Source organism: Salmo salar, chromosome 17 (assembly GCF_965601325.2).
Source record: "Salmo salar chromosome 17, fSalSal1, whole genome shotgun sequence".
NCBI classification, from domain to species: domain Eukaryota; kingdom Metazoa; phylum Chordata; class Actinopteri; order Salmoniformes; family Salmonidae; genus Salmo; species Salmo salar.
The window spans coordinates 76,219,119-76,231,618 of record NC_138307.1 but is presented as its reverse complement, the minus strand read 5'-3'; the positions used below and the strand labels follow the sequence as shown (position 1 = coordinate 76,231,618).

Below are 12,500 nucleotides of genomic sequence, written 5' to 3'. Positions count from 1 at the left end.
TCTGTGCCTCTTTCGCTCTCCCTATCGCTCTATCCTCACTCTCCCACTCTCTCTCTCCCTCCCTCCCTCTCAGTATTCAGAAGGTGTGTCTTGCTGCAGGATGACTCTCATATGCTGCTGCAGAACTGATGTGTGAGCATGTGTGACGCCAGACAGGAGCCGTCTGAGCGCTGCAGTGTGTGTGTGTGTGTGTGTGTGTGTGTGTGTGTGTGTGAATGCATATATTAGGGAAAAGCCCTTCACAGAGAAAAGCCTGCATGACTACAGTATATGTGGAGAATATTGTTGACTCATGAGTGTTATAAATCATTTAAACATCCAAAGTGAATTGATATGGAGATTGCACACTGGGGGGTCTATCTAATAGAATCCAGTTTTATTTATACAGCTAAAAGCTGAATTGTGTATATACCAGAATATTCAACAATAAAACAAACCAAATGAATACATGAATTCAGATCTGTGGCTGCTGCCACACTGAGGGTACTGTCAAACTGATAAGGATAGTGGACGGAGCGTATGAATAGAATCCATAGATCTGTGGCTGCTGCCACACTGAGGGTACTGTCAAACTGATAAGGATAGTGGACGGAGCGTATGAATAGAATCCATAGATCTGTGGCTGCTGCCACACTGAGGGTACTGTCAAACTGATAAGGATAGTGGACGGAGCGTATGAATAGAATCCATAGATCTGTGGCTGCTGCCACACTGAGGGTACTGTCAAACTGATAAGGATAGTGGACGGAGCGTATGAATAGAATCCATAGATCTGTGTGTGTGACATTGTGGTTGTTGTGGATATGAGGAAACACAATCAGCAATGATGAGCACAAGATCAAGCCATCTTGTTATCTGAGTGGCTTTTTAATTTTATTAGATACAACTCAGGTTCAAGTTTATTTCATTCAGCAAAGAAGATAAACAATGACCCCAGGTGTGTCATTTCCTCTCTCCCCAGCGTGCATCCCCCCCCGCTGGCATTTCTCTCCTCCTCCTGCTGGCTCCCCCCCCAGCTGATGTCATTTCCTCTCTCCTCTCTAGCTGATGTACCCCCCCCAGCTGTTGCTCTCTCTCCCTCTCTAGCTGATGTCATTTCTCTCTCTCCTCTCTAGCTGATGTCATTTCTCTCTCTATTCTCTCCAGCTGTTGTAATTTCTCTCTCTATTCTCTCTAGCTGATGTCATTTCTCTCTCTATCCTCTCTAGCTGTTGTAATTTCTCTCTCTATTCTCTCTAGCTGATGTCATTTCCTCTCTATCCTCTCTAGCTGATGTCATTTCCTCTCTATCCTCTCTAGCTGATGAGATTTCCTCTCTCTCCTCTCTAGCTGATGTCATTTCTCTCTCTCCTCTCTAGCTGATGTCATTTCTCTCTCTCCTGCTGGCTCCCCCCAGCTGATGTCATTTCTCTCTCTCCTCTCTAGCTGATGTCATTTCCTCTCTCTCCTCTCTAGCTGATGTCATTTCTCTCTCTCCTCTCTAGCTGATGTCATTTCTCTCTCTCCTCTCTAGCTGATGTCATTTCTCTCTCTCCTCTCTAGCTGATGTCATTTCCTCTCTCTCCTCTCTAGCTGTTGTAATTTCTCTCTCTCCTCTCTAGCTGATGTCATTTCCTCTCTCTCCTCTCTAGCTGATGTCATTTCCTCTCTCTCCTCTCTAGCTGATGTCATTTCTCTCTCTCCTCTCTAGCTGATGTCATTTCCTCTCTCTCCTCTCTAGCTGATGTCATTTCCTCTCTATCCTCTCTAGCTGATGTCATTTCTCTCTCTCCTCTCTAGCTGTTGTCATTTCTCTCTCTCCTCTCTAGCTGATGTCATTTCTCTCTCTCCTCTCTAGCTGATGTCATTTCTCTCTCTCCTCTCTAGCGGATGTCATTTCTCTCTCTCCTCTCTAGCTGATGTCATTTCTCTCTCTCCTCTCTAGCTGATGTCATTTCTCTCTCTCTTCTCTAGCTCATGTCCTGTCCGTTACAGACCTCTGTCGGTCTGTGTGTCAGTCAGTAGACAGTCATGGCAGTCACAGCCCTGGTCCTGCTCGTTCTCTCCTCCTCACTGTCACACACTGGTGAGTAGCTCTCAACAGACTGCTTCTGTCTTCTATACATGTCTTAGAATGAACTACATTAGACATCATATGAGAAGGACTACTGTTTTTACTAAGTCCAAGTTGCTCTGTTCCACCTCATGTGTGACTGGAACATTGTGATACAGTTTAATCCATGTTGCTCTGTTCCTCCTCATGTGTGACTGGAACATTGTGATAGAGTTTAATCCATGTTGCTCTGTTCCACCTCATGTGTGACTGGAACATTGTGATACAGTTTAATCCAAGTTGCTCTGTTCCACCTCATGTGTGACTGGAACATTGTGATACAGTTTAATCCATGTTGCTCTGTTCCTCCTCATGTGTGACTGGAACATTGTGATAGAGTTTAATCCATGTTGCTCTGTTCCACCTCATGTGTGACTGGAACATTGTGATACAGTTTAATCCAAGTTGCTCTGTTCCACCTCATGTGTGACTGGAACATTGTGATACAGTTTAATCCATGTTGCTCTGTTCCTCCTCATGTGTGACTGGAACATTGTGATAGAGTTTAATCCATGTTGCTCTGTTCCACCTCATGTGTGACTGGAACATTGTGATACAGTTTAATCCAAGTTGCTCTGTTCCACCTCATGTGTGACTGGAACATTGTGATACAGTTTAATCCATGTTGCTCTGTTCCACCTCATGTGTGACTGGAACATTGTGATAGAGTTTAATCCATGTTGCTCTGTTCCTCCTCATGTGTGACTGGAACATTGTGATAGAGTTTAATCCATGTTGCTCTGTTCCTCCTCATGTGTGACTGGAACATTGTGATACAGTTTAATCCATGTTGCTCTGTTCCTCCTCATGTGTGACTGGAACATTGTGATAGAGTTTAATCCATGTTGCTCTGTTCCACCTCATGTGTGACTGGAACATTGTGATACAGTTTAATCCAAGTTGCTCTGTTCCACCTCATGTGTGACTGGAACATTGTGATACAGTTTAATCCATGTTGCTCTGTTCCTCCTCATGTGTGACTGGAACATTGTGATAGAGTTTAATCCATGTTGCTCTGTTCCACCTCATGTGTGACTGGAACATTGTGATACAGTTTAATCCAAGTTGCTCTGTTCCACCTCATGTGTGACTGGAACATTGTGATAGAGTTTAATCCATGTTGCTCTGTTTAAGTTTAAGCCATGTTCTAGCCATGAGAAACTAAACAAAGTGTCCTTTATTTCTCCCGTCATTTTGCAGTGGCAGTCTTGTTTGGTGAGCCCAGGATCTTTGGAGGTAAGTGGAGTCTGGTTTTGATTGTCATGACCATTTACTCTGTAAAAGCTTGTAATGCACTGACGTACAGCATTAACTCCTAAACGCTGAATCGCAGTAAAATGGGTCTGGTTTCATGTGTGTTTATCGACCATTCACAGTCATTAAAGTTATATTGACATAATGTTGCTGTAATGTTGTTGTAACATCACTGTGATGTTGTGTCCTGTCAGATGATGCTACGGGCTACGGTCCAATATTTGAAGAGGAGCCTCTGGATATCGTCTACACAAAGGAGTCACCTGACAGACATATCTCCATGAACTGTAGAGCACGGGCCAACCCTGCACCCACATACAGGTAACCCCCCACACACACACACACACACACACACACACGCGTGCACACGCACACACACACGCACACACACACACACACCACACACACACACACCCAAATCAACCCGTACAATACATTAAGGTAACACACATTACGTCACATATCATTGGAAAACCAAAGTTAACAGGAATTTAAGAACATTTTAAAGATCTACTGCCATGTAGTCACAGACATTCACAAGGCGTTTTGAATGACTTTGATTGGTTCTAGAGTCGTACAACTTTCAGAGGACATGGAGAGGAATGACTCATTCCAATTTATACAAAAAACATCAATTTCTGGGTAAAAAGGGAGATCCATATTTCCCCCCAGATGGAGGCGTGATAACTGGGAGATCAAGCTGATGGAGCTGCCTAATGAACACTACAGTCTGGTGGGAGGGAACCTCATCATAAACAACCCTGAAGAGAAGAAACATGCAGGGACCTACGTCTGTGTTGCCAAGAACATTTACGGCACCGTCATCAGCAAGGAGGCCAAGGTCAAGTTTGGATGTGAGTATTGTCGCGAGCCATGACCAAATTTCATGTTGAGAGAGACTAGTACTGGATGTGAGTTAAACTGGTTGACTCTGGTCAACAGGTTCTATTTCTCTCTCACAGTAGATGTGCTTATTCACATCCCCATGGTTTCTGAAACTGAATTGACTAACAAACACAGGAAGTATTATGTCGTGTGTGTAGTCCCTAAGTCATTGTTTCTGTCTGTGGTATACAGCTGTGTTGTCTGTGGACACCTGGAATCATAACTATATGCTAGAGTTAAACTGACCATTGCATTATCTTTCTCTGTCTCCAGACCTGGAGGAGTTCCCAGATGAAGAGAGGGACCCTGTGACCGTGAAGGAGGGCCAGGGGGCCGTGCTGCTCTGTGCTCCTCCCAAGCGATGGCCAAGTTAGTGCCTCAGACTTACTAGAATACACATGATGGCCAAGTTAGTACCTCAGACTACTAGATACACATGATGGCCAAGTTAGTACCTCAGACTTACTAGAGTACACATGTGGCCAAGTTAGTACCTCAGACTTACTAGAGTACACATGATGGCCAAGTTAGTACCTCAGACTTACTAGAATACACATGATGGCCAAGTTAGTACCTCAGACTTACTAGAATACACATGATGGCCAAGTAGTCCTCAGACTTACTAGAATACACATGATGGCCAAGTTAGTGCCTCAGACTTACTAGAATACACATGATGGCCAAGTTAGTGCCTCAGACTTACTAGAATACACATGATGGCCAAGTTAGTACCTCAGACTTACTAGAATACACATGATGGCCAAGTTAGTACCTCAGACTTACTAGAATACACATGATGGCCAAGTTAGTACCTCAGACTTACTAGAATACACATGATGGCCAAGTTAGTACCTCAGACTTACTAGAATACACATGATGGCCAAGTTAGTACCTCAGACTTACTAGAATACACATGATGGCCAAGTTAGTACCTCAGACTTACTAGAATACACATGATGGCCAAGTTAGTACCTCAGACTTACTAGAATACAGATGATCACTCAAACTAACAGTCATACTTGTCTTTTCCTACTAGCCCTGACTCTGCTGATTGCTACTTTATTGAAGAAAAATGTACTTACTATGACTGTGATTTTATGGTTGACCCACCTAGCTATCTTAAAGGCCCAGTGCATTCAAAAACATGATTTTGCTGTGTTTTATACATGTTTCCACGCTATGAGGTTGGAATAATACTGTGAAATGTTCTGCCAATAACAGCAAATTTTCAGTTTTCATCTCCCCGCTCAGACCACTCCCAGACAGTCCTAGAAAAAGTATTGCTTGAGAAATTGCTTTTTGCTAAAAAATATTTTAATTGAAAACAATCACAGTAAGGTACTTAATTGTTATCCAGAAATGATTTGATAGTGAGATAAAAATGGCTACATTGGACCTTTAAGATCAATGCACTATCTTCAAGTGGCTCTGGATAATAGCATCTGTTAAAGGACTCAAATTTAAAGGTAAACATTCGGACTTGTAATCTATTCAGTGCTGAATCATAGAACTTCATGAAGAAAGAGCTGTTCAGAACACCGTTGTTCACAGTACCTCAGAGTTACACAGTACACAAAAATAAACCAATTGATTGGTTGATTGATTGACATCTGAGTTTGATATTCATCCCAGCAACTGTAGGAAAATCTTGTCAGACCTTTGAAAGAAATCCAATACTGTATGGTTGTGAATGACGTGTTTGAAGAAAGAGCTGTTCAGAACACCGTTGTTCACAGTACCTCAGAATTACACAATACACAAACTAAACCCCCATAGAGACTCAGAGGTGATTCCGGTGAAACCGACCACCACATTCTTACTATTTGTGTTTTTTGTTCTTCCCATGTTTCCCAGCTGAGGTGACGTTCCGTTGGATATACAACGAGTTTCCGGTCTTCCTCCACCCGGATAAGCGTCACTTCGTCTCTCAGAGCACCGGGAATCTGTACATCTCTAAGGTGGAGGCGTCAGACGCAGGGAACTACTCCTGCTATGTGTTCAACCCACAGATTGGCAAGGGAGTCTACTCCAAGTTTATCACTCTTATATCTACAGAAGAGAGTGAGTAGCCTATAGCTGTGATACCTATATAGTACACTAGTTTATAGCTGTGTTACCTATATAGTGCCTTATAGCTGTGTTACCTATATAGTACACTAGTTTATAGCTGTGTTACCTATAGTATATAGTACTAGTTTATAGCTGTGTTACCTACAGTATATAGTACACTAGTTTATAGCTGTGTTACCTACAGTATATATGCTAGTTTATAGCTGTGTTACCTATACAGTGTACTAGTTTATAGCTGTGTTACCTATATTGTACACTAGTTTATAGCTGTGTTACCTACAGTATATAGTACACTCGTTTATAGCTGTGTTACCTATATAATGCACTACTTTTGACCATTGTCTTTGCTTTGTCTTCAGCTCCGGGTAGATGTTACGCCTAGGCTCAGATCTAGGATCAGTGTAAACCCTCCCCAAAATCTAAGATGTTTCTTTAGATGGAAAGACAAAACTGACCTTAGATCAGTGTCTAGGTAGAAGTGCATCCTAGCCACAGATCTGGGATCATGTTACACTGCGAAATCTATCCCAAGACATTAGGCTGGGAAAAAAACACAAAAACTGACCATAGATCAATGTCTTTTGGGCAACTCCATAGTGTTGACCTATGACCCTTTCATCCCCACAGCCCCAGAGAAGAGGTACAAGGCCGACCTCGTAGTGAAGTTCCCTGACACCACAGCTATGCTCAACTACAACGTCACACTGGAGTGCTTCGCTCTGGGAAAGTGAGTCAGAATATGGAAATGACAGATATTTAGCTACTGATGAAACAAACACCAAGACTTTGGGGACTTTTGTTCACTTGTCAAACTGTAACTAGAGAAGATGGCATCCATTTGCTTATACATATTTTGTGAAACAGTTATGTATGCCTTATAAAGGGCTTATGGAGGATTCATTAAGCCTTCATAAGACACAAGGCCTGCCATTTGGGACATAACCGTGCTTAGATAGTTCCTTCTTCTCTTGTTGTCTTTGCATCCAGTCCGGCCCCTCATATCGTCTGGAGGAAGATAGGTGCTACCGACCTGCCTGCTAGCGCTCAGGTCAGCATGTCTGGAGCGCTGCTCCACCTCTACAACGTCCAGTATGAAGACTCAGCAGGGTACGAGTGTGAGGCCATCAACCAGAAATGGCAGGACTGGCATCAGGCATGGCTCTATGTAGAGGGTAAGATACCAAACTCCATCTCTACAATAACAGATCTGATATACAGTACATAGCACTGGCTTATAGCACTTTACATTACAATGTTAGTACCACTAACACTAAGATATGATTTACTGTAAACCACAACATATACATGCTTTCATTGTAGTATGTATGTGTTTCAACATTTAAATGATGTTTTGATTGACAGCTGCTCCTGAGTGGGCTGTGACCATCAACAACACCCAGAAGGACATAGGGTCAGAACACACCATGTCCTGTGTCGCTAACGGGAAGCCTGTCCCATACATCCGATGGCTCAAGGATGGATACTCGGTAAAGATGCCTGTCCTCTCCCTGCTGGCTGTCATTCTTTAACCTCTCTGGGGTATGTGGGACGTGACCGTCCCACCTGCGGGACACACTATTCAACAGCCAGTGAAATAGCAGGGCACCAAATTCAAAACAACAAAAATCTCATAATTCTAATTTCTCAAACATACAACTATTATATCCCATTTTAAAGATACACTCCTCCTTAATCCAATCACATTGTCCGATTTCAAAAAGGCTTTACGGCGAAAGCATAGCATTAGATTATGTTAGCACATCACCTTGACAAGAAAAACCACACAGCCATTTTCCAAGCAAGGAGAGGTGTCATAAAAAACAGAAATACAGCTAAAATTAAGCACTAACCTTTGATGATCTTCATCAGATGGCACTCATTGTCACAGTTGTCGTCGGTGAAGGAGGACCAAAACGCAGCAGGTAAGTGCAGGCTCATCTTGACGTTTATTTATTTTCAAAATGAATACCAAAATAACAAAACACTAGAACGAACGAACAACAACAACAACAACAACAACAACAACAACAACAAACAGTCTGGCAAAGCATAAGGCTCAACACAGAACAATCCAAAGACAATCTCCCACCATTAGACAAACAAACACACCCAACTAATATAGGACTTCCAATCAAAGGCAACACCACACAACTGCCTTCAATTGGAAGTCCACCCCAATTAACCAAACATAGACATACAACTAACTAGATAACACATAGAAATACATAAACACAGACCATAAACCAAAAACCCGGAAATACTAAATCAAACACCCTATTTTCCAAAACACCACCCCGAACCACATAAAACAAATACCCTCTGCCACGTCCTGACCAAACTACAATACCAATTGACCTTATACTGGCCAGGACGTGACAGTACCCCCCCTTAAAGGTGCTAACCCCGGAAGCACCTTAACAAAAATAACCCCAAGCAACACCAAAAAAGAAAAATTCCCCCCTACTAAAGGGAGGGAAGGGAGGGTGGCTGCCGTCAACGACGGCACTGTGCTACACCCCCCCTCCCCAACCCACCTATCTCTGGAGGTGGCTCCGGCTCTGGCCGTTCCAGGCTGTCGGGGCAGTCTGGCGGCTCGGGACAGTCTGGGCAGTCTGGCGGCTCGGGACAGTCTGGGCAGTCTGGCGGCTCGGGACAGTCTGGGCAGTCTGGCGGCTCGGGGCAGTCTGGGCAGTCTGGCGGCTCGGGGCAGTCTGGGCAGTCTGGCGGCTCGGGGCAGTCTGGGCAGTCTGGCGGTTCGGGGCAGTCTGGGCAGTCTGGCGGTTCGGGGCAGTCTGGGCAGTCTGGCGGTTCAGGGCAGTCTGGCGGTTCAGGGCAGTCTGGCGGTTCAGGGCAGTCTGGCGGTTCAGGGCAGTCTGGCCACTCCGGCAGTTCAGGGCAGTCTGGCCACTCCGGCAGTTCAGGGCAGTCTGGCCACTCTGGCAGTTCAGGGCAGTCTGGCCACTCCGGCAGTTCAGGGCAGTCTGGCCACTCTGGCAGTTCAGGGCAGTCTGGCCACTCCGGCAGTTCAGGGCAGTCTGGCCACTCCGGCAGTTCAGCGCAGTCTGGCCACTCCGGCAGTTCAGCGCAGTCTGGCCACTCCGGCAGTTCAGCGCAGTCTGGCCACTCCGGCGACTGTTGACTGGCGGGCAGCTCTGACGACTGTTGACTGGCGGGCAGCTCTGACGACTGTTGACTGGCGGGCAGCTCTGATGACGACTGTTGACTGGCGGGCAGCTCTGATGACGACTGTTGACTGGCGGGCAGCTCTGATGACGACTGTTGACTGGCGGGCAGCTCTGATGACGACTGTTGACTGGCGAGGCTGGGTTTACGCACTTGAAGCCTGGTGCGTGGTGCTGGTACTGGGCTTACCAGATTTTGAACACGCACCTCCAGGCTAGTGCGGGGAGCGGGAACAGGACGAGTCGGACTGGGTTGACGCACTTCCGGGTTCGCACGAGAGACAGGAGCTGGAAACCCAGGGCTATGGAGGCGCACAGTCGGTCTTGATCTTACCTCCTGCACAACCCGTCTTGGCTGGATGAAACTAGTAGCCCTGTACGAGCGGGGTGCTGGTACAGGGCAGACTGGGCTGTGCAGGGGCCTGATGGTAGCCGTGCGTAGAGTGGGAGTTGGGTAGCCTGGTCCTCGGAGGCGTACCGGCGACCAGATGCGCTGCGCAGGCATCCTCCTACCAGGCTGGATGCCCGCTCTAGCACGGCACCTGCGAGGGGCTGGAACAACGCGTGCGTATGGGTGAGATGGGTGAGATGTTTCGCTGAGGAGCGCACTATGGCGCTCTCCACCCCATACGCTCCTCCATATAACCACGGGTAGCTGGCTTCCGGCTCTTCCTATGCCTAGCCAAACTACCCGTGTGCCCCCCCAAAAAAAATTCTTGGGGGTGCCTCTCGTGCTTCACCCTCAGCGCGTCCATGGCCTCGTACCTCCGCTTCTCTGCCTTGGCTGCCTCAATTTCCCACTGCGGGCGGCGATAATCCCCAGCCTGGTGCCAAGGTCCGGCCCCGTCCAGCACTTCCTCCCAGGTCCACTTCTCCCGCCAGTCCAACTCGAAATTCCTCTGCTCCTTCCTCTGCTGCTTGGTCCTGGAATGGTGGGTGATTCTGTCACAGTTGTCGTCGGTGAAGGAGGACCAAAACGCAGCAGGTAAGTGCAGGCTCATCTTGACGTTTATTTATTTTCAAAATGAATACCAAAATAACAAAACACTAGAACGAACGAACAACAACAACAACAACAACAACAACAACAACAACAACAACAACAACAACAACAACAAACAGTCTGGCAAAGCATAAGGCTCAACACAGAACAATCCAAAGACAATCTCCCACCATTAGACAAACAAACACACCCAACTAATATAGGACTTCCAATCAAAGGCAACACCACACAGCTGCCTTCAATTGGAAGTCCACCCCAATTAACCAAACATAGACATACAACTAACTAGACAACACATAGAAATACATAAACACAGACCATAAACCAAAAACCCGGAAATACTAAATCAAACACCCTATTTTCCAAAACACCACCCCGAACCACATAAAACAAATACCCTCTGCCACGTCCTGACCAAACTACAATACCAATTGACCTTATACTGGCCAGGACGTGACACTCATAGGACTTCATGTTACACAATACATTTATGTTTTGCTCGATAAAGTTCATATTTATATCCAAAAACCCATTTTACATTGGCCCGTAATGTTCAGAAATGTTTTTCCTCCAAAAACTTCCGGTGAATGAGCACATCAATTTATAGAAATACTCATCATAAACGTTGATAAAATATTAAACTGTTATTCAAAGAATTATAGATAAATATCTCCTTAATGCAACCGCTGTGACAGATTTCATGAAAGCTTCACAGGGAAAGCACACTTTGCAATAATCTGAGGACAGCGCTCAGAAAACAACATCAGGCAATACAGATACCCGCCATTTTGGAGTCATCTAAAATCATAAATAGCATTATAAATATTCACTTACCTTTGATGATCTTCATCAGAATGCACTCCCAGGAATCCCAGGTCTACAATAAATGTTGTTTTGTTCAATAAAGTCCATCATTTATGTCCAAATACTTCCTTTTTGTTAGAACGTTCAGTAAGCTACCTCAAATGTAGGAAGCGCGACGAAGATTTCACGATGAAAAGTAAAAAAAAGTTATATTTACATTTGTAGAAACATGTCAAACGATGTATAGCATCAATCTTTAGGGCCTTTTTAACATAAATCTTCCATAATATTCCAACCGGACGATTCCAATGTCTTCAAAAATGTAATGGAACACAGCTACCTCTCAAGTCAAGGCGCGCCACTGAACTCATGTCATTCTCTCAGTCATCTGACTCTTGTTCTCTCTCTGTTCACTCTAGAAGCCTGAAACAACGTTCTAAAGACTGTTGACATTAGGAAGTGCAAAATGAACCCTAAGTCACTACAACCCTCAGATTTCCAACTTCCTGGTTGGATTTTTCTCAGGTTTTTGCCTGCCATATGTGTTCTGTTATACTCACAGACATCATTCAAACAGTCTTAGAAACTTCAGAGTGTTTTCCATCCAAATCTACTAATAATATGCATATCCTACCTTCTGAGCCTGAGTAGCAGGCAGTTTAATTTGGGCACGCCTTTCATCCGGACGTCAAAATACTGCCCCCTACCCTAGAGAAGTTAAAGGGATACTTCATGTTGGACAGATGATCGCAACATTCTTAAAGGGATACATGTATCTACTTCCCCACAGTCAGATGAACTTGTGGATACCATTTGTATGTCTCTGTGTCCAGTATGAAGGAAGCTAGAGGTAGTTTTGCGAGCCAATTCTAACTAGCGTTAGCGCAATGACTGGACGTCTATGGGTCTCTGCTGGCATGCTTTTGTGGTAGGTGTTTTAATTAACACCTACCACAATTAATTTACATCTGTTGTGTAGATCCACTGTATAAGGATAGTGAAATAAGATGGACCTGATCTCAATTCAATAGGAAAGATTGGCACCATCTTATCTAGTACTAATTCAATAGGAAAGATGGGCACCATCTTATCTAGTACTAATTCAATAGGAAAGATTGGCACCATCTTATCTAGTACTAATTCAATAGGAAAGATTGGCACCATCTTATCTAGTACTAATTCAATAGGAAAGATTGGCACCATCTTATCT

The 12,500-nt window shown here is 44.7% G+C and overlaps 1 protein-coding gene across 1 annotated transcript in view; it reads left to right on the top strand.

The window, feature by feature from the left end:
- Nucleotides 1-12,500, top strand: part of cntn1b (contactin 1b) — a 33,060-nt gene that overhangs the window by 8,903 nt on the left and 11,657 nt on the right. Inside the window, exons 2-10 of the mRNA XM_082964126.1 lie at nucleotides 1,954-2,065; nucleotides 3,293-3,328; nucleotides 3,541-3,667; nucleotides 4,019-4,200; nucleotides 4,505-4,600; nucleotides 6,086-6,292; nucleotides 6,929-7,028; nucleotides 7,289-7,473; nucleotides 7,664-7,788. Coding sequence (XP_082820252.1) covers nucleotides 2,011-2,065; nucleotides 3,293-3,328; nucleotides 3,541-3,667; nucleotides 4,019-4,200; nucleotides 4,505-4,600; nucleotides 6,086-6,292; nucleotides 6,929-7,028; nucleotides 7,289-7,473; nucleotides 7,664-7,788 — 1,113 coding nt within the window. The 5' untranslated portion in view covers nucleotides 1,954-2,010. The remainder of the gene's footprint in view (nucleotides 1-1,953; nucleotides 2,066-3,292; nucleotides 3,329-3,540; nucleotides 3,668-4,018; nucleotides 4,201-4,504; nucleotides 4,601-6,085; nucleotides 6,293-6,928; nucleotides 7,029-7,288; nucleotides 7,474-7,663; nucleotides 7,789-12,500) is intronic.